Source organism: Trachypithecus francoisi, unplaced genomic scaffold (assembly GCF_009764315.1).
Source record: "Trachypithecus francoisi isolate TF-2019V2 unplaced genomic scaffold, Tfra_2.0 Lachesis_group0, whole genome shotgun sequence".
In the NCBI taxonomy this organism is placed as follows: domain Eukaryota; kingdom Metazoa; phylum Chordata; class Mammalia; order Primates; family Cercopithecidae; genus Trachypithecus; species Trachypithecus francoisi.
The window spans coordinates 42,821,708-42,844,326 of NW_022681453.1; the positions used below are offsets into that span (position 1 = coordinate 42,821,708).

The window sequence follows — 22,619 nt, forward strand, 5'->3', positions numbered from 1 at the left end:
CTTTCATAGGGCACCATGTTCACTATATTTGGATGATACGTTCAATAGAGGCCCAAACCCCAGCACTACACATTGTGCCCTTGTAAAAAACCTGCACATTTGCCCTCTGAACCTACAATGAAGTAAGTAAATACATAAGTAGATAAATACATGAAAGTCATATTAACAGCATCAGAAACCTTTTTCTGAGCATCTACAGAGAAGTCATTATAGCAGATAATTTACACACATTATTTCAATCTTTGCAATCCACTGAGATTTTAAAAGGGGGGTCCCCCAGAATGTGAGAGAAATGAGGCAGGGACAAAGTTGGAAATAATTTGTCCACAGGAAACCTTGGGTTTCTATGCCTATCAGGGAAACCAATTTCTTTAACTCATCTCTCACTAAGAGCGTGTGCCACACAAATGCCACCTACGAGGCTGACTAACTCTGTTTAAGGATTCCTGGCCTCATTTTCCAGTAAGGAAGCCAAGGCTCAGGAATTATGTAACTTGTCTAACACCCCATAGGTGGCAAGTGACACAGCCAAGATCTGACCCACATCTTTCTGACTTCCATGCTTTGCCCTTTCCATATGCTAAAATTAAAGGAGCAAATAAAACATACATTTAACTTCACCTGACACAGTGAATAATGCACACAGCAATTCATATACTGCATGCCAATTAGGCATAAATAATTCATGTAAATAATGATACAAATACCCACACAGAAACGGAAGCTGTCTGGTGGTTATAGGGGAAGATTTGCAGGTATGTGCTGGTGGTGGAGGGTAGGGTATTGGAGAGAGGAGGTGCTTATTACACCATGAGCCCCATCCCTAACCCAAACTCTGGGATTTCATTGACTCATCTCCTGATTATCTTTGCTCTGAAATCAGCTTAATCTTCTCACAGGGTATGGGGGTTATTGGCAAAGGACTTCATTCCTTTTCTTTTTCCAGCTGAAAGCATATGAGAAATGGAGGTATGGGTTGGGGAAGCCAGGTCAGGAAGGCAGCTGCTCTCTACTGTCTAGAACTCTTGCTTATTTACCCAGACATCTCAATCATCCCTTTAAGAGAAGAGATCTATCTCCAATGTTCACCTCCTTTGAAGAAGAGGAACAGTTTTCCATCCGTGGAAGAACTCAAGCCGAGTTTTCTTATTTTCATGATCATATGTGAACTTTGCCACTGACACAACTGGAATAAAGGAATAAATACCCAGTTTTGCTTCTTGCCTGTGCAATCCTTTCTGTTTGGACAGCATGTTCCCCACTCTTTTGCTTTGCTGCATTTTACATCCCTTCCTTTGAGATGTCTGCACTCATGGAGCTGCTCTTCTGCTTCCCAGGGCTGAGACAGCATCTCTTCTCTGTGATTCTTACTGGTTTAAAAGACCAGGTGGCAACAGTTTCTATAAACACCTTAACTAGAGGCAGGATGGCAATGTCCAGTATGCTTAGCCAATCCTAGTTTACATGTGTTGTCTTGGAGGTCATTACTAACAGTGCCCCCTTTCCCTTCTAAAATGTCCCAGTTTGTAGAATAACTTCCATGGTCACCTTAATCATATAGTCTATTCCACTGTAACTGATGGTTTAGTTATCCACATTCTCAACAGACTGTGGGCTTTTTGATGGCTCCTTGATGTCTCTTATTCATCTATGTATTCCCAGAGATGGACATAATACCCAGTGAAAAATAGCAATATGATAAATTAGTAAACAACATGGAGCACCTTCCTTCCAGGCAGGAGGCGGGGACATCAATCTATCTGGTTGTTAAAAGTGATGGCATCCACATATGAAATAAAATTCTCCCTGTGCTTCAAGGTTCAACAGTTAGAGATTAAAGTAAGATACAGGAGCCAAAGACTCACTGAGATCTCAGCTCTGTATCTGAGGGTAGATTCACTGAAACTCACTGAGCTTGCACACCTACCTGGCAGTTGTGAGGGAACAACTGTTTTGATGGGTAGACCACGGATGAAGGGGAAGATTAAAATAAAGTCAGGCTTTTTGGATGAAGGGGACAGTGGAAGGCTGAGAGAGATGGGAGCAGCATTTTGAACAGTATGAAAAAAAGTGGACTACACTGTGAGGAGAGGAGCCAGGTAGTGTTAGAGATGGAGACAGACACATTCCTTTGGCAAAGGAATCCCTGTTCTCCATTTAAAAGCTTGAGCCAAGGGGAAGTGCCACCTAAAACAGATCTGTTGGATAGTGACAGCGTTTCTAGACATATCTTCATCAAAGTGAGGCTGTGGCCACTAGGAGTGGCAATGACAGAAATGCTAAGAGGTCTTGGCTCTGAAAGAATCATCCTGGTTATTTGCAAAAGTTTAGATTCTGTTTGTAAATACCATCATCTCATGACTCTGTGTTTCATAAATGGCAAAGGTGATCAGTTAAGAGCATTTCTTGAGCTTTTAAACTCCTATATGGAACTACTTGATCAGGGTGGAGATGAATGTAAAATTGCATATAGCTTTTACAATTAAGGTATAATTTAAATACAGTATGATACGCCTTGTTGGGAGCAGGCTCCCCGCAATCTGGCCATAAACTGGCCCCAAAACTGGCCATAAACAAAATCTCTGCAGCACTGTAACATGTTCATAATGGCCCTAACGGCCAAGATGGAAGGTTGTGGGTTTAAGGGTATGAGGGCAAGGAACACCTGGCCTGCCCAGGGGGAAAAAACCGCTTAAAGGCATTCTTAAGCCACAAACAATAGCATGAGCGATCTGTGCCTTAGGGACATGCTCCTGCTGCAGTTAACTAGCCCAACCTATTCCTTTAATTCCTCCCATCCCTTCGTTTCCCATAAGGGATACTTTTAGTTAATCATATATCTACAGCAACAATGCTAATGACTGGTTTGCTGTTAATAAATACGTTGGTAAATCTCTGTTTGGGGCTCTCAGCTCTGAAGGCTGTGAGACCCCTGATATTTCCCACTTCATACCTCTATGTTTCTGTGTATGTGTCTTTAATTCCTCTAGCGCTGCAGGGTTAGTGTCTCCCCGACCAAGCTGGTCTTGGCAACACCTTTTTCAGATGCATAGTTCTGAAATAACATTTTAACAGATGAATGCAGTCATGTCATCTCTCACAATCATGGGCTACAGCAGGTCCCTCACCCCAAAAATCCTTCTATGTCCCCGAGAGTCAACCTCTATACCCACTCCCAGCCTCTGGCAAGCAGTGATCACTATTTTTTTTCTCTAAAACTGCTCCTTTTTCAAAAATGTCATATAAATTGAATAATAGAGCATATAATGCTTACTGCATTTTAATGCCAACTTTTATCTATGTGCAGGAAATACATTAAGATTGGGTAATACCTTTGAAAAACATTGCCCAGATTATAGTTATTCAAGTTTGGAAAAAAAAAAAAAAAACTTTACTCTTTCTCTAAAAGGCATTTAATTTTTGATAGTATTAAATGTTGCATAAAACATCTGAAATAATTTTAATGTATTAATTAGAAGCAATGAGCCATTCTTTTACTTTCTTCTGACTGGGGTTATTGCAATAAAATATTTACTATTATAAGCAATAGCATTCAAATGAAGGACTCCATTTAAAAAACTAATTAGCTACTATGTTTTAAATACCACTAAGTGATAGAGATAAGTTAAACAATTTTTAAAATATGCCAACTGGCTCTTTCTCACAAACCGTGCCTGTTCACATTCTCAAGGGTCTTTTTCAATGTTAGTTTCCTTAAAAGAGACAAAACATACAGTTTTGATTTGTCTTTTTTGGAAATAGGTGGATTTAAGTGAATGAATGAATGAAACAGCAAAAAACATTGACACCTGGTGAAATACTATTGAATACTGGAAAAGGGAAGGAAATTTTTGTTTATTCAAAAATGTTTCTTGCTGCAGGGAGAAAAAAAAGCAGAATAACTTTACCCAATATTGGATTGGATAATACCAATATATAACAAACAAAAAAAGCCACAATAAGAAAAAGAAAAACCTGTACTCAATACTGAATGCCAGTAATTATGATGTTTAGAATAGTTGAGCACCAGGTGACTTGACACTTACTTAATAAATCAATCACTAAAACACTAACTGAGACTGTAACACAGTTCTCTTTACTCATAACTTGTATGTACAAGAGTTTCAGAGGCAGGCTGTACAGCCTCTACCATTTAATGACATCTACGCTTCCTAGAAAATTGTATCCACTACAATGGCTCAGCTACCATCTCCAAGCTCATGACACATAAATTGCTATTCTATAACCTGAGTCTTTCTCTTAAGTTCCAGATTCAGTCAACCTTTGTATGCACAGATACATCCAGCTGGTTTTTCAGTAGGTACTTCAAACTCAACCAATCCCAGACTGAACTTATCCTATTTGCCCTCATTTCTGCCATTTCTATAAGGTTCCCTGTCACACTGAATGGGTCTGCCATGCTCCCTGATTCCTAACCTGGAAATCTAGGATTTATCCTTGACTCCTGTCTTCTCTTCAAATCATGCCTCTAATCAACAGGTCTTGTTGACGGAACATTTTCTCAAACTCCTCAAGGCTTCCCTTCATTCCCACTGTCATTTCTTTAGTTCAGGCTGTAATACTCTTTTGCTCAGATTGGTGGATTGCTGCTAATGAGGGATCTTGCCTTCAGTCTTGGTACCACTTCAACCCATCTGCTGGTACCAGTGTTTTTTTTTTTTTTTTTCTTGTTTGCTTTGAGACAGGTTCTCGCTCTGTTGCCCAGGCTGGAGTGCAGTGGCAAGGTCTCAGTTCACTGCAACATCCACCTCCTGGGTTCAAGCAATTCTCATGCCTCAGTCTCTCCAGTAACTGTGATTACAGAAGTGTGCCACCATGCCCAGCTAATTTTTGTGTTTTTAGTAGAGATGGGGTTTCACCATGTTGGCCAGGCTGATTTCAAACTCCTGGCCTCAAGTGATCCACTTGACTTGGCCTCCCAAAGTGCTGCGATTACAAGAGTGAGCCACCACACCCTGATGGTCCTCTTTTTTTTAAACAGAAATTTAATCCTGCATGTCTTCTCCTTTGATTTTATTTTGTTGCCTCCCACTGCTTGTGGAATAGACCCCAAACTCCTTAATTCAGGTATACTGTCATTGACAATAAGACCCCTACTTACTTCTACTGCCCAATTCTCTGCCCACTCTCTGTCATGGCACCTTAAAATGGAGGTCCACTGAAAAATAAGTTAATCAAGTACCTGCTATGATCTGAACATGTCCCTCCAAAATCCATGGTGAAACCTCATGCTCATTGTGATGGTATTAAGAAGAGGGGGCTTTGGTAAGTGATTCAGACATAGGGGCATAAGGTCAGTACCCTTGCAAAAGAGGTTGAATGGAGCTGCCTTGCTCCTTCTACCATATGAGGATGCAGCAACAAGGCCCCATTTATGCAGCAGAGAGTCACCAGACTGGTGCCTTGTTCTTAGACTTCCCAGCCTGCAGAACTGTAAGCAATAAACTTCCATTATTTATAAATTATCCAATCTAGTATTTTGTTATAGCAGCCCTAATGAACTAAGACAATACCCAAACCATGACTGGCCTCTGTACCTTTGCACATGCTGTCCCTTCTGCCTGGAACACTTTTCTCCAACAAAAACCCCGGTCATCTTTCAAGTCCTGCTGCAGACATCACCTTCTCCAGGGAGCTTGCCTTGATCCCTAATTTGGAAATAGAGCCTTCCCAGGTGATCCCTGAACATCCTGTACTTTGCCAATTGAGTTTTATTGTATCTGTCCTGTTACCTGTCTGTGTACCCTGAAAAGCTAAAAACAATGGCATAGACTTATCTGATAAATAACAAATACTTAGTGCCTAGCATATAGTAGGTACTCAAGGTATTTTCAAAGGTGAACTTAATTGTGAGAGCCCAGGAATCACTTTTTGCAGGATAAGCCTTTGTTATCTACTCAGAGCAGCTTTTTGAAGACCACTGTTGGGCAGTAATACATTTACTACTCTAGCTTGAAATGCTCTCCATCCTTGAAAGAAACAACTCTCATTTCTTCAAAGCAATTCTGTAATTTAGGTGCCTCACTGACTTAGATCCACATTATCACCGCTGATTCATAATTGCAAAGCTGTTATTGTGCTGATATTTTGAGGCAGAGTGTCACTCTGTTGCCCAGACTGGAGTCTCGGCTCACTGCAAGGTCTGCCTTCCAGGTTCACATCATTCTCCTGCCTCAGCATCCTGAGTAGCTGGGACTACAGTCGCCCGCCATCACGTCCAGCTATTTTTTTTTTTTGTATTTCTTAGTAGAGGTGGGGTTTCACTGTGTTAGCCAGAATGGTCTTCAACTCCTGACCTCGTGATCCACCCTCCTCGGCCTCCCAAAGCGCTGGGATTACCGGCATGAGCCACCGTGCCTGGTTAATTATTCAAACATATTAGTATATGATTTACATAGAAGGCACATTTATCAGTTTATCCAATCCTTTTTTTTTTTTTTTTTTGGAAGGAGGAGTTTCCCTCTTGTTGCCCAGGCTGGAGTGCAGTGGCGCGATCTCGGCTCAACGTAACCTCTGCCTCCCAGGTTCAAGCCTCTCAAGTAGCTGGGATTATAGGCATGTGACATCACGTCCAGCTAATTTTGTATTTTTAGTAGAGGCAGTGTTTCTCCATGTTGGTTGGGCTGGTCTCGAACTCCCGACCTCAGGTGATCCGCCCACCTTGGCCTCCCAAAGTGCTGGGGTTACAGGCATGAGCCACTGTACCCAGCCTCAGTTTATTCAGTGCTTAAGAAAAGTATTTAATCCTTTGTTTTCTGATTTAGACCTTGAATGACACATATACAGGATATTAGCTTAATCAAAATGTATTTGCTGCCAGTGGCCTTTAGGTTAGGCTAGAGAAAGCTTTCATCTTTATCGTAAGTTTCTTATTCATCGACAAGTCCAAATTAGCCTCTTAAAAAAACTTAAAATCAAATACATTTCAAATTTTGTCACAAATATCCCAACAAAAAATTGTCTTATATGCTTGAATGCACCAATGAATTCATTTCTCCTTCAAATAAGATTGAATCCGCATTTTAAAAGTTGTAACAGTCCATGATCTAACAACCACAATAAATCTACCATTTAACATGTTTTTCTGATTTGGCTGAAGCCTGCAGACCAAGTCAAGAGGGAAAGATCCGGGGCTTTCATTGCCAAGTGATGGCTGTGGCCACTCTGATTTCCCATGGACTTGGAGGAGGTTCAAGTCTGCAACTTGTTCCATAATTGCTTCTAGCAGGCTTCTCCCTAAGTATCAAGGGCCTGGCTCATCAGTGATTTTTGCTGTTCAAAATGATAAAAACAAAATTCAAACCACAGATCTAAGGAGGACTGGAACACTATGGACCCTCTTTTAAATATGTTCCCTCTTTTTACAGATATCTTCATATATGAAAGCTTATGATCTGTAGGGGAGATATTAGAAATATGTCATACAAAGCAGAGTGTCAGGAGGCTTGAAAGGGAGAGAGAACTATTATTATCATGAGACACTGCTGGGTTAGCAATTATTTTCCTTTCTCTCCTTAAAAACACACTTTCAATTTTTTTATTGGGTGCATTCCCATCCAGAAAACAAACAAACAAAACAAAAACAAAAACAAAAACAAAAACAAAACCACCTGTATTTCTCAGTTTCTCTTGCAGTTAAATGTGGCCAGGGAATGAATTTCTGATTAGTATGGTACAAGGAAGAGTGTTGTATAGGACTTCTGGGAAGACTCTTAAACAGAAGGAAGTACATTCTTACTTCTTCCTTCCTCCTTGATGTTGCCTGGGATGTCACTGGGAGGCTAGTGCTAAAACAGTGGTTTTGTTTCACGAGTTGAGAGTGATGGGACAGCAAGACAGCAGCACCTGCATTCCTTCTGAATGGAGAGTCCAGGTAGCCTTGATTGTCAGCCTTCACAGTGACTAACCAACGAATGAACAGCCAACAAACAAACAAACAAAAACAAAAACAAAAACAAAACCACCTGTATTTCTCAGTTTCTCTTGCAGTTAAATGTGGCCAGGGAATGAATTTCTGATTAGTATGGTACAAGGAAGAGTGTTGTATAGGACTTCTGGGAAGACTCTTAAACAGAAGGAAGTACATTCTTACTTCTTCCTTCCTCCTTGATGTTGCCTGGGATGTCACTGGGAGGCTAGTGCTAAAACAGTGGTTTTGTTTCACGAGTTGAGAGTGATGGGACAGCAAGACAGCAGCACCTGCATTCCTTCTGAATGGAGAGTCCAGGTAGCCTTGATTGTCAGCCTTCACAGTGACTAACCAACGAATGAACAGCCAACCAACAAACAAAAAAATTCTTTTTCAGCCACTTTTACTTTCAAAATTTTATGTACAACATGATCTCATTCTTAGAGATCAGTATATGTATATGTACAAATATCAGGCTAAATCCTGATTTTACGGTGACTATGTAAGGAAGGATATATTATCTCTATATTATGGAAGAGGAAACGAAGGTTCAGAGGTATTACATAGCTGATCTAATGACACTAAATTGTGTTAAAAAATCTTTGAACACAAAAATGTCAGCAGTTATAAAGGAAGAGTTAACTTCCAGCATAGTCAGAATTAAATAGCTTGTGCCACAAATCTGTACTTGTATTGAGTATAGGTTAAAGTATTAAGTGGCTAAATCAGAAATTCCAGGTTAGATCCTGGAACTTATACATTTTTACCAGCACCATCACTATACAATGTGGATATAAATCTCTCCTTGTGTATCTCTAGCTAAATCTCTTAATCCTTTTATCCCCTTTAAAAATTAAGATTAAAAGCCTCTACCTACTATATTTGCTACTGTGCGACAAGTTGATTTAGTATTGTACAAAGCATTGATGTCCACGGGAAATAATCTCTATTTAATTCATGTATATTATTGAATCAATTAAAAAATTTTTGAAAACAAAAATGTCAGCAGTTCCATATGAAGAGTTAACTTCCAGTATAGCCAAAATTAACTAGTTTGTGCCACAAGCCCGTAGTTGTTTAAACTGGCTTACAAAATTAAACTGCAAATCACTAATTAACCTCCTGTTCCAGAAATCTATTCTGTGCAGCCTAGCATTTGGCTGGATTGTGTCAAACCACTCAGTTCACAATTTTATCTTGTCATCCTGCTGTGTCTGCCTTTTAATGAAGGTATCTTTGGTTAAATACTGGAGGAACTACAGATTGTGCTGTTGTAACCAACTTGTCTAAATATACCTTTGGGCCTATAATCTAAAAGCCGTTCAACCTGGTCATATGCCATCTGATGCTGTGATTTTAGAAAAGCAAATCCACATTTCTTGGCCTAAGGTTTTATTGTTTGTTTGTTTTCCTTTCATTTCCAAAGTAATAATTTGGACTCTATGACTTCAACGGCTGAGACCACCTCAAAGATTCTGGGCTCCCTGTACAAAATGTGGCTCTGATAAAGCTTAGTGGTTATGTCCTAGAGTCAAACAGAATGGCTCCCAATCCTGGCTATGTGACTTCAGACAAATTAATTCCACTAAGTTTCCATTTTCTCATTACCTGCAGAAATATTTCAAGGTGATAATTCACGCAGTGTTCTGTGTTGTTTCCTATTGCTGTTATAAATGACCACAAACCTGATGGCCTAAAACAACATCAATTGGTTCTCTTACAGTTCTGGAGGTCAGAAGTCCAGTATATGTCTCACTGTGCTAAAATCAAGATTTAGAAGGGCTGTGTTCCTTCTGAATCTGGAATCATTTTGTGCTCATTCAGGTTGCTGGTGGAATTCAGCCTCTTGTGGTCATGGAACTGAAGTCCCTGTTTTCTTTACTGCTGGCCCCTTCCCCCATCTTCACAGCCAGCAACACTCATCAGGGTCTTTCTCAGGCTTCAGGTCTCTCCTGCCCCTTCTGTGATTATCACAGCTCTCTAACCAATCCTTCCACCTTCCTCTTCCTCTCTTAAGGGCTCAGGTGACTACTTTGGGCCCACCCAGATACTCCAGGATAATCTCCTTATTTTAAAGTCAACTGATATGACTTCAGTTCCATCCTTAATTCTACCTGCAAATTTAATTACCTTTTGCCATGTAATATAACATAGTAACAGTTTTCCAGGATAAGGAGAGGGATGCTTTGGGGCCAATTATTCTGCTTATCACAAGCTCTGAGCATAATCCCTGGCAATAAATACTCAATAAATTGTAATAATAAATAATAAATAAATAAATAGTAAATTTATAATAGATAAGCAGCAGTAATAACCAATACATATGCTTACTTTCTGGCAGGTGTTTACCTAAGAGCTTTATTAATATTTATATACTTCATCCACATAACAATTCTTGACATTAGGCATGAACTATTATCACTCCCACTAACAAATAAGGGAATGAGGCACAGTAAGATTAGGTCACAGCATTGAGCAAGTAAAGGCAAAAATGAAGATTTGAAACCAGGTGGTCTAGCTCCAGAATCTGTGCTTTTCACTAAGCCCATCCTGCTTCTTCATCTCAATGTTATAATTATAACCAGGAAACCAGGGATGCCTTTGCTTAAACTAAATACCAATAGTGCAAAATTATTTAAGTACAGGATAACAGCAATATTTGTATTTCTTTGGCATGTGCTGTTATTATATATCCTTCTCTTCTTTGTCCTGGGATGTGGGTCTGCTTTTGGGACCGACATTTCTTCGTCATTCTGGTTGAGTCTTCCCAGTGATTCAGGAAGAAAATTCTTGTTAAAAGAAAGTATTCTACGTGGGAAGAACTTAGATATATTTTCTGTGTTTAGATTTCAAAAAACTGAATACTCTTACAAAGGTATTAAAGAACAAAAATACCACTATTTTACTTCTTAAAGATCTCACATGCTACTGAAATGCTATTTTGTTTCATTTCATATTTAAAACCTATGTTGACATCAGCATGGAAAGTGAGAGGAAAGTAAATGACCACTTTTCTGGACATCAGAATACCTTTCATGCTCCTGCACGCTCACGTCCCCCTTCTTCCAGGAAGAGCGTGCCCTTGGGGAGGCTCTGGGTTTACAATCCAAGCTGACCAGGCTGCCCACCTGCACCTGAACCAACTTCTTCATTGGATTCTTTGAAAAATCCGGAGCAGAAGCTGAAAAGCGAGAAAGGAGAGAAGGAGAAGTGGATCATTTACAAAATTTCTTGTCAATTTTAAAGGCCCATTTTTACAGTTTTAAAAGTTTTCTTTACATTCAGGTGTCGGTGCTTGATTTACTTGGCTTACTGTGTGCCACACACAGGATAATTCATGCTATTATGTTTTCTAGCAAGTCTAAATCATGAGACAATTACTTTATACAGAAATTTTTAGTTTATGGTGAAGATTTAAAGTAGCTCAATCATGCATTTATTAAATAAAAGGAAAACATTTGGTATAGAATGTTTTCAAATGTTAGCTCCACGAAGACAGGAATGGGGTTGTCTCTCTTGCTAACCTTTAGGACATAGCACTTGGTACAGTCCCTAGCATTCAACAAAGCTCAGCAAAAGCTTTGAGAACAGAGGCTAAGCACTGAATTAATATTCTTATACATATGCATGTATCAGGTGCTATGATAAAATGTTCAAACTGTTAGGTTGAACTTCCAAACTGGGAAAAAATAATATTATGCACATATTATTTTAAATGCTATAATATTGCATGAAATATAATAATGTGCAGAAAATACTACGTTTGCTAATAATTCATGGGATCTTAATCCTGAAGCAACATTTGAATATTTAAGATACATAATATTGTATCATTTGAATGAAAGGGTATGTTAATTTAAAAAAATCACTCTTCCTTTTACTGTAAATGTGAAAAACGTTAAAAACCTAGTGCATTTCCCAAATAGCTAATGCTGTGTCTTTTGGCAAATCCCAGTGAATATAATTTATTTATTTGATCAGTGGAAATCTTAGAGTGAATCATATTATGTAATTATATATTTGATTGTGGTAAAGAAAACATGGCATCCAGAGGTTGCTGGCCTTAAAAGTTAAAATCCTAAAAGAGTGACTTTTGTTAAAATAAAAACTTGTTTATATTTGAATACAATCTTTTGTTTACGCACCTTGTATTTTTTCACACACAACAATCCCACACGGTATATTGAGTAGGGTTCCACCCAATTTAAAGACTGATAAACTACAGCTCATTAGGTTAATTTATTACAATAGAATTGCAGTCCTTCAAGTTAAGACTTATATGCAAACTCCTCCCTCTTTTTGTCATAATATACTACTTCTCTGTCATGGATAACAGCAGCCAGATTTTCAGTTGATCATCCCTTCAGGCATCAGTCCTCCTGGTACAGATGATGCATTTCTAACTGCCAGGCACTAGAGATGAGAGAGTTACTTCCCATTAAACCAGGGTTTTTCAATCACTCTTGACATATAACATTTTGGGCTGGATAATTATTTTTTGTGAGAAGCTACTTTGTGCACTGTAGGATATTTAGCAGCCTATCTGTCCTTCAGCCACAAGATGCGAATACCACATACTGGTCCTCTACCTCCCACACCAACCAAAAATATCTCCAGACATTTCTAAATTTCCCTCAGGGCAAAATTGTCCCTGGTTGAGAAACACTGACTTAAATCATGCAGGGCCTTATCACTTGCTGACCATATGGATTGGTTCAGAAACAAGTATTAACCCAAATCAGGCTATATGGGGCCAATGGCATGCAACACTTTGATTTCCCTTTGAGCAATTAAGACAGCCGTCTTTCTTCCACCGGAATGACTGTGGTAATAAATTCAATTTGTTGGGAAACATCATATAGAACCTGATAATGGTGATAATATTTGAACGCTGGACCAAATTATGCTGAAATCCAAATCCTCCATTTTAATAACATGGACAGATGAACAAGCCCTCCTGCTCCTCCTCCCTCCCTCCCTTCCTTCCATTCATTTGTGCTATGCTATACTATGCTATGGCGTTTTGCTTGGATTTTCAATCATTTGCAATGTAAATGTTCTTCTGGACAATTGCTTTAAACATGACAGAAAATTTTCTTTTTCTCCTATACCTAAAGTACAAGAAGAAGATCATCTATGATTTCAAGCAGTGGACCTTGGACAATGAAAGCCTCAATGTGTCCAATGTGTCATGCTTCTAACAGAGTCACTAAAGGCAAAGGCAACTCTTTTTGAATCAAATATGATTGACTCAGATTTTGGTATTTGCTATTAGGGACTGGCAACAGAGAACACCAAAATCACTTATTCTCCTAAAAGGCTTTGCTTAGTTGGTAATATTGGAGGTGGATAAGGATATCTTATGCCAATATTTGATTCCTACTGTAGATTTACTTAACCCTTGGTCCTCAATTCTGGCCATAATTGCTGTTTTTCCTTAGAAACTGTTAAAAGGTATGCCTTATTAGAAACTGAATGATCATGCTGTAATACTGTAGATATTATTAGATGTAGGAACCTAATGTGAAAAGTAAACATTACTGCTTCTGGAAACAATCAAGGATTTAAGACAAAAAATTAAGAGGAGAACAGAGAAAATCAGTCTTACCAACAACTTTGAGCTCAGCACTGGAATAGACAAGGCCATGTTTGTTTTCTGCTATGCATTGGAACATGCCAGAATCAGTCACACTTAGGTTTGATATTGTAAGGGCACCATTTTCTATCTGTATTCTCTCCTAGATGATAATAAAAATGTCTTTCATATAAACAAACATATCACTTTAGAATAAAAATGAACTATCATTTCACTCATACACAAACTTCCTATATTTTTCTGAGAATATTAGACAGGCTGGCTTGAAATTTAACCTTTTCCTTATTTTAAATGTGAAAGACTAATTTACATAGTAGTCACACAGTAGAAGTACAAATTAACATCCTTCAGTCCAAAAGTATATCATAAAATAGATAACAAAGCAAGAGGTAAAATATGAAACCATTTTACTTTTTCCCCTACAGTTAAAGTTTCTTAAAAATGTACCGTGACTTTAAAAAATGTTTTATGAGGTTGATTTTTATCCCATCAGTTGGAAATGTTTTTACTATGTTTTTTCAAATCATGCAAGTTAAAAACATTATAAAATCTGTGGATTAGAAAGGTTTCTGGGAAACACATGTATTTACCAGAGTTTCTAGGTAGAATGAAAGGTTATGTATGGAAATTGAAAGAACATAATTGACTTAGTATACAAAAAAAGGGCAAAAATTACATGGCTTGAGAATGAGAGTGATGGAGAAAATAAGTACTTATGTAACAAGGTAACCAACTAATAGATACATTCATTCTCCAGAGGCCATACCAAGTTGTCAAACAGGAAAAGGAAATTATATCCTAAATTTGATTAAAGTAAGGCCTTCTCTAATTTCAATACCAAAAAAACAGTAGATTACTTTACAGACTAAATTCATACCAGGACTTCTTCCCAGTGAAATGCCATGCTGAAAAGCTCTCCTCACTGGCAGACTGGGTACTTGATTTGATATTTTTCCTCCTCTACCACTGCTTAGAAGTAAAGGAAAGTGTGTAAACTCAACAGTTTATTTTGGTACTAGGGACTAAAGAAAGCATCTACTAAACACGAAGTGAGGAAAGGGTGGATTTACCAGGCCTCTAAATCCATTTTCGATCCATGTTACCTTACCTCTAGCACTAAGGCTGCTCCATTTTTCAGCCATCGGTAGGAGGGCTTGGGCTTGCCACTCGCCCTACATTCCCAATAAAGACTGTCCTCCACGGCTGTTTCCACATCCTTGATGAGTTGAACCCAGTGGGGCTTTGCTTCAATGAAAGAAAAAGGAGAAGAAAAGAAATTTAAAACACCCAGCAAATAAAGTGTATTTATTATTTTATTATCTTATCTGGATTAACAGAAATGGACATGACTATGAGTAACAGATTGAAGTGAGAACAGAGGCTAGAATTATATTTCATTCACTAAATATCTATTCAGTGAATGTATGAAACATTTCTACATTTGAGGATGGATGTTGCAATCTGTTATTTCCTAAGGCAAATTAATTATATGCTTTCTCTATTATCAAAATTCTGAGCACTGTATTATATTATTTAGATATCTATTAGTAGACGGTAATATAGGTACACAAAACTGATTTTGCTTTCCAAGTGTAGCTTTGAATCATGAGATCACAACTGATGATAACTTAATAAGTGAATAACAGCATACACTGTTCTTAATTATGAACTAAAAATTAACATCCATAGGAGGGAAACTTCTATAGCTGAGGAAAAAATATTTTCCACAAGTTAGAAATAACTTAATTAAATACAAATCAGTGAGTATCTTAAGAACCTCTGAGTGAATTAAGATCAAAGCAGGAAAAGATGGATAAGTTGGTTCAACTTGAGTCATGTGAGTTTTTGCCAGAAAAAGAAGTAACCGATGCAACTTTAAATTATGTATGCAAATAAGTTCCATCAAGTGGATTTATCATTTTCAACTTATGCTTTAGAGGGTATTTGGAAAATTCATTTTACAGATGAAAGCATTGTACCACTTACAATGAAAGTCCCTTACTATACGCAGTATATCCAGCCAAGTCTCAGCTTGTGTTTTAAATCCAAAACTGGGAGGTGAGATGTCTTACTGGTTTCACATTGCATTATGCATGTGATGTGTACTGTGGGATTCATATTTGCATCCTCCATATGGAGAAACAGTTTATCTATTTCCATTTAATTGCAGCCATGGGAAGATTTGTCTTTCCATTTCTAGCTCATAAAATTGCTTTTTTATAAACGAAATTGAAATGAAACTGTGGCTATTTAGCTTTTACTGAAAATGTATAGGTCTAACTTTTCTCTTTTGTGTGTATGTGTATATATGTGTGTGTGTGTGTATATACATGTATATATACATATATACATATATATACATATACACACACACACACACATACATACAACTTCCTCAGTATGAAGTGTAGTTCAGTACCAAATCACTTCCCTCTATATTAAAACACATTTTCTTTTTCTTTCAGGAACGATCAGCCTGAGAGGGAATATGACTGTGAACAGACTCACACATCAGCCTCTTATAGAGACCCAAGTTTCCAAAAAAAAAAAAAAAAAAAGTCCCACAAGCTTCCCATAGTAATACTCTTCTTCCCCAAATGGGAGGATAATTTGCTGGACTAAAAAATCCTGAAATCATAGCTGCCACATCAATTCTGATTTCTCCCCTTATTCCATCATATGAGATGCAAACATTCTATAGACTATTTTTCACATGAAATATTAGAGCAGATAACCGGAGAACGGCGTGGCATCTACTTAATATACTAATGTTAAACAGAAATCGCAAGGCAACTTTCATGAAATGCTTTATGGCATTAATTTCTGATTTATATTTTAGGTATGTATCATATTACCTACACAATGGACTAAAGCAATAGTCTGCCTCTTTTACTAAGTATAGCAGACACTGTTGGTTTTCTATTGTGCATTCATTTCCTCTCTTCCTTATTCCTAAAATAATCTCAATTGTTCATTCAGTTGTCCACTCTTCCATCACCTCACATCGTCTGTAGAAACATGACATTTTTCTCTGTTCCAAGTGAAGCACTTAATTGTCTAATCTAATTTCTCCTTGCCAGTGACTGGTTTAGGAATGAAAACGTAGCCAGTGAGGTTTGAGCAGGGGACTTCTAGATGTTTCGGAGAAAGGAAAGATGAGTAACAACTGATGTGCTAGTCACTGCTGGCAGCCATTTTGTGATCATAATGGAAACTAACATGCACAAAAAGGAAAAAAAAACAGACAAGGGCAGAAAAACTAATCACAAAGAAACTGGGTTGTGGCCTGATAAGGTAATTAAATGACAATTTAGCTTTGGATTTCCTTTTCATATGAAGCATACAATTGTTTATTATGTATACAGGGTTTCTGTTATATACAGCTAAAAATATTTTTACTGAAACATTAATACAGTTGGAATACCCTGTGTGTTCCCATAATGGTCATCTTCTTATCCTAGATCACGTAGTGGTTGTGCAGAAAGAAGGAACTAAGCTACAGTATGAGAAATGGTTACTTGGCTTTGTCAGGGCCTTAGAGCTGGAGAGCCACATGGGTTAAGTGCTTGCTCACCTATTTCCATAGAATCCTAGGAACCCAATGACCTTGAAACCTGGGTAAGTTCTGTGCTATACATTCTAAACTAATCATGCAACAAGATGGGAGAGTTACAAAACAGAATGACAGATGCTACCAAACAATGCCTCCATTTTGTTTCTGACAGATCCTAAAATCTTACAATATAATAACAAGTGTTAGTCATGCCAGAAGTAATGCACTGGTAGACTTCATATTTTTCAAGGCAGGAGGGATTCTAAGACCTATAATTTCAATATTTCCCTTTGCAAACTTTTCTTTCTTGCAACATGCACATATGCTATCCAAGGATGTATTGCAAGATGTTTCAATTTCCAGTTTCTAAAATAAATAGAATATAATGCAATTTACCTTTCACAAGAGTGGTCGATTCCCACTAGTTTTAAAATGTTTCTAATTATTAAAGGGCAAATATATATTCACTGAGCTGAATATATATGTCTCCATATATTTTATAAGTCCATTTTGTAAAATTATATATTTATTCTTTCTAAGCCATGTTTTCATCAAAAACCCAGTTTTCTTAAAATAAGAGGTTTGAAAACAAATTTCATAAAAAGGCAATCTAATTTGCCTACAAATAGACTCTAAATAAAGGTGACATTATTATTCTTTCCTTACCCAAATTGAACAGTACATCAAAAAAAAAGTGATTACAAATTAAAGGCAGCAAACAGAGTACAGATACATTTTTGGAAGGGATAGAGTAACACTGAAGAACTCAATAGGAGCCAGAGTTCATGTGGTTTGTTTAATACAGTAATTGCAACTTTTCCCAAAAGGCAGTTCTTTTTTTCTCTTAGTAGAGCTAACAAAAAAGATACAAAACCTGTTTTCTAGAGGAGAAGACAGACAGAAAAGAGATCTCTCTCCAATGTATTTAAGTGTGTGAGAGGCTATTCTTAGGAAAAAAATATGAAATATTTCATCTTTGCATGAATCATCTTAAAATGCAAAATGAGTATATTTCATTACAAAAATTTATTTCTTTTCAATACCCCCTATGATAAATGTTTATCAACAGTTAACAAAATGTTGAACAAAACGTTTAACCAACAAGTTGAACATTGGGATTCTGCTATAATCTCTCACCCCTAAACAACAATATTTTATAGATGAGAAAGTAAAAGCTAAAACTCCAATTTGCCCAAAGCAGATGCTCACCATAGTAAGTGAGACGCCCTCTAGCAACATTTTTTCCTCGTGAATTCTCAGCAATGCATTCATAGGAACCTGCATCTTCCTGTTGGAAGTTGGGGATTTCAAGCACACCATTGAACTTCCTTAATTTAATTTTGCTGGAAAATGGCAGTCCATCACTTCTTCTCCAATTAATCTGAGGTATGGGACTAAGAAGAAAATTGTCAAGTTGTCTGCTGTTGTCTGGAAGCCTTTTCGACTTGAGAAAATAGAGCTTTTAAGATGGAACAAGAAGGCATAGGATTTTAAATGCAGAAAACCACTTCCAACGGTCAATTATATAAACCGGATAAAAGGATTTAACTTAAGTCTTTAAGTTGATATTTTAATAAAATAACCTTCATTTTTCTTGAGTCAATTCATGATTTCGAGAAAAAAGCCTAATACAGACCCACTATATTAGATTACAGCAAATGAATAAGGAAAAAAAAAAAACCCACCAATTTATTTTATGAAATTAGGCAGGCAGAGTAATTCTCTTCAAATCGACTTTAAATATTAAAGTTTCAAACTAAATTTTATATGTGCATTTCCCCTGCATTTTATTTTTCCTTTGCCTCAAAATGAAAGTAAATTTTAGAAAATAAAAAAGAAGAGTCTTTCAAAAACCATCCTGATTTCTTATAGCAACCTAATATTTCAGCACATAGAAGTAAATATTATAAAACTTACTTTCCAAGGGCAAAACATTCCAATTTCACAGTCGAACCTTTAGCTGCTGGAAGAGTTTCTGGAAACTGAACTTCTATTTTAGGTTCATATTCACCCATCACACCTATAAATCCACAATATAAAGTTAATCGTTTCAACATTTCCTTTGGAATTGCCTCGTTTTTCTTAAATAAAACTTTCTTTTGCTCCATTTTGAACTAGGTCTTCTAGTGATTTCAATTAAATAAAATTTAGTCTATGCAGCTCAGATTCCCTTTTAAACAGCCATCAAGTTGTTGATGAAACAGATTTTTTTCTTTAATGATTTTTTTAGTGGTGCTTTTTAGCCTATAACAAAATATCCAGAGCTTTAAAAAACCTGAACTAACTTGGGTCAAACATGCAATATTAATAAACATTTAAGAACTTTGGATTTGCTGATTCATAGGTTACCACGTACAGAGCAGTTCCAAGAAAACCACTAAGTCTTTTACATTACACAAAATGGGAGGCTTTGAAATTGTGTATTCAATTTTGACATTGCTAGTCAAACTGAAATATATAATATATTATTGCTTCCTGAAATTTCCCTAAAGAACAAAAATTATGGCAGGGAATTTACTTAATGACACCCTGGTAGCAGAGATACCAATCTTAAACTTATTAAATGGCTCCCTGGAGTTAAGAAACAATGACTTAATAAATGGGAAAGGTCAAATTCAATTATAACTGACTGGAAAAAGTGCTTCAATGCTTTGTGATCATAGCATTACGCTGTATCAGATATGGTTTTGTGTAAGTGGGTCAACTACCCAGGCTTATGGATCTGCTTCCTCGGCAGCTCTTAGACTCCCCTTAAACAGCCATCAAGGTGTTGATGGAACAGATTTTTTTCTTTAATGGTTTTTTTAGTGATGCTTTTTAGCCTATAACAAAATATCCAGAGCTTTAAAAACCTCAAGCTGGCAAAGGTCAGGATAGGTGACTTCATGGGAGTCAACCTGAGCCCTGGGCTCAGAAGGGTCTCATGCTTGGTTTAAGAGTTTGCCATTGCTGTCTTAAAATTCTTAATGACTTCTGAACAAGAGGCCACTTATTTTTATTTTGCACTGGTCCCTGCAAATTATGAAGCTTGCCCTGGGTAAGAATTATGCATAAGGACCTATGATTTATCAAATCATTTTTGTAATTATACTCATAAAATAGTCTTTGTGCCAAAAAACATGAAGTGACAGTTCTTCTCGGTGTACTTTATACATTTTCCCAATTGCTTTTGTTTGCAGCCTCAGCACCATTTGCACTCAGAATTGCACTTGGAGAAGTTTCATTACCATCAGAACGTAGCACCAAAGGAGTTGGAGAGCCCAGCACTCGGGCATTTGTCACCATACTTGTCACCACACATGTGTAATTTCCCACATCCGACGGCTCCACCTTAGATATGTAGAGGTGTCCTGTCTCCTGAGACACAAATCTCCGACTATCTTCTTCAACAAACGATGGGTATTCATTGAAGATCCAAGCATATGACAGTTCTAATAAAATTGTTGAAGAGAGAAAGAAATTCCATCAAGGACAGTTTTCCATTGTGTCCTTAATGTATCTATACAAACATCAACTTTACTTCCAAGTAGTGCTGAGTGTTTTTGTTGCAGGCCATGAGGAGAAGCAGTTAAGTGAAATAACTCTCCATGTATTCTTTATTATTTTGGAGGATACTGTTGATTAGCATCCTGGCGGGAGCAATATTATTTACTGTCATCACATCTCTGCTTCAGACACCTTCTAACAAGCTTCTCTGGTCTTGCTCAGTTTTAATTCATATCTCCATCCTGCCTGTACCATGATATTTCAAAATTAACAATCTAATCATGTCAATTCCTGACATCAAACTTTGCAAAGTTCTTTAACCTCTCAGGCATAATGCAAAATTGCTTAATCTGAATATGAGGTCCTTCATGGTTAAGGTCCTGCTCAAAACCTTAGCCTCTGAGAAGCCCCATGCTCTCTTTGGTCCCTGAGTCTTTTGCACATGCTGCTTCTGGGGCCTACAACTCCTGTTTTCTCTGTCCTGTCTTTGGCTTTCTGACTTTCAACACCAACTGCAATCTTTGAGATAACCTTCAAATGGTTTTCAAAGCTTAGTTCCAACATCAGCAATCACCTCCTCAAGCGAACTCTTCCTTAATCCTCCTTCTCTGGGTTGATGCTCCTATACAGAGTAATTCTAAGCTTTTTTCAACTAAAACACTTATCAGTATGTAACATTCTACTTACTTGTCTGTTCTCTTATCACTTGCTAAACAAGAGATGTTAGTTTTTATTTCACCTGCCCTTCTCCCTCCTCCAAATTAGCAAAATGAAACACCCAAAGGCATTTAGTAGGTCCTCAATAAAGATTCATTCAGTTAGTTAAGGATACAATTATGCTACTGACTAACATCTATGTAAAGTACAGTATGAGAGTTTTCTTGAACTTTATGGCCAAGGTGAATCAACTTTCTGCAAATGAACCATTGTTCTTTTTGTGTGTGTGTGTGATAATGAGGACTAGATAATAATACACCGCTTTGTTCTGGAGGCCCAGGTTGTTCAGCGCCAAGTTGAGATTTAAGCACAGTTACCGTGGTTGGTTTATTGGCTTCCTGCTTTCCTGAGCCCTATTATCTCTTAGTTGCATTAACTCTACTGTATTGATTCATTACTGTAGTGCTTTCCCAAGAGTTAAAAAAAAAAAAAAAAAAAAACTTTTGGAAAACACGAAATCAAAATAAATTTAATGAATAACAAGTTCAAATATATTTAAGAGATAATTCCAATGGTGAAGGTCTTTCTTTTTGGTAAAGGGAATAGTAAATCAATATGCAAATAACAATGAGATAAGGAGAAGGGTTAGATGAGAGCTCCCATGAGTTTCAGAGGAAGGACAGGTGCCATTCTTTCATGGCTGAAGAACAGGCCTTCAAGGACAGAGGAACACCCCAACAAGCAGGGATAAAAGCACACCAAGTAGAGTGAAGAACATGGGAAAAGGCCAGAAGAGAAGAGAATGTGCTAAGGACCTAGAAGAAATAAAACATGATGACTGATTCCCAATCACAATGCAAATGCAAATGCTTGATGTTTCCAAAAAGTAGCAAGCCAATTGCAAATTACACAGACATCAAGAAACACTGGTTTTAACCTCACACTGATCTTTAAATCATGCTGTCATATTGGTATAATGGTTCATGAAATTTCAGTCAGTCATGTGGTAAGTTGTGAGCTCTAAAATCACTTATTGGGTTGTATGAAACAAATGTATCTCAAACATTAACTCTATGGTTATTCTCATGCCTACCCTGATGATGCTTTTCTCTTGCAATAGTATTGAATAAACCATGGAGGAAAATAATACTAGCAAGGTAAGTTGAATTTGCTTTGCAGTTGTTAAAACTGGCAGCTGTAGTAGCAAGAGCCCTTCAGGGTCTTCCTGTTGCTCTTAAGCATCCATTTCCACCCCAACATTCCCCAACTCCTGCAACCTCACTTTGCAGTAAAGGAGGGAAAGCAATCTTTCTCTGCTTTCCAAAGTGTTCTACACATGAAACTAACAAGGTTGTCCTTCTCCCTTTTATCCAGCCAGATATCAACTGCTCTCCAAC

General features: G+C 37.4%; 1 protein-coding gene across 1 annotated transcript in view; it reads right to left on the reverse strand.

The window, feature by feature from the left end:
• The window catches only part of CNTN3 (contactin 3), a 340,550-nt gene that overhangs the window by 86,052 nt on the left and 231,879 nt on the right, over positions 1 to 22,619 (reverse strand). Inside the window, exons 6-11 of the mRNA XM_033210477.1 lie at positions 20,307 to 20,510; positions 18,997 to 19,099; positions 18,289 to 18,473; positions 14,635 to 14,771; positions 13,539 to 13,668; positions 10,961 to 11,111 (exon numbers count right to left, since the gene is read on the reverse strand). Of these exons, the coding sequence (XP_033066368.1) occupies positions 10,961 to 11,111; positions 13,539 to 13,668; positions 14,635 to 14,771; positions 18,289 to 18,473; positions 18,997 to 19,099; positions 20,307 to 20,510 (910 nt within the window). The remainder of the gene's footprint in view (positions 1 to 10,960; positions 11,112 to 13,538; positions 13,669 to 14,634; positions 14,772 to 18,288; positions 18,474 to 18,996; positions 19,100 to 20,306; positions 20,511 to 22,619) is intronic.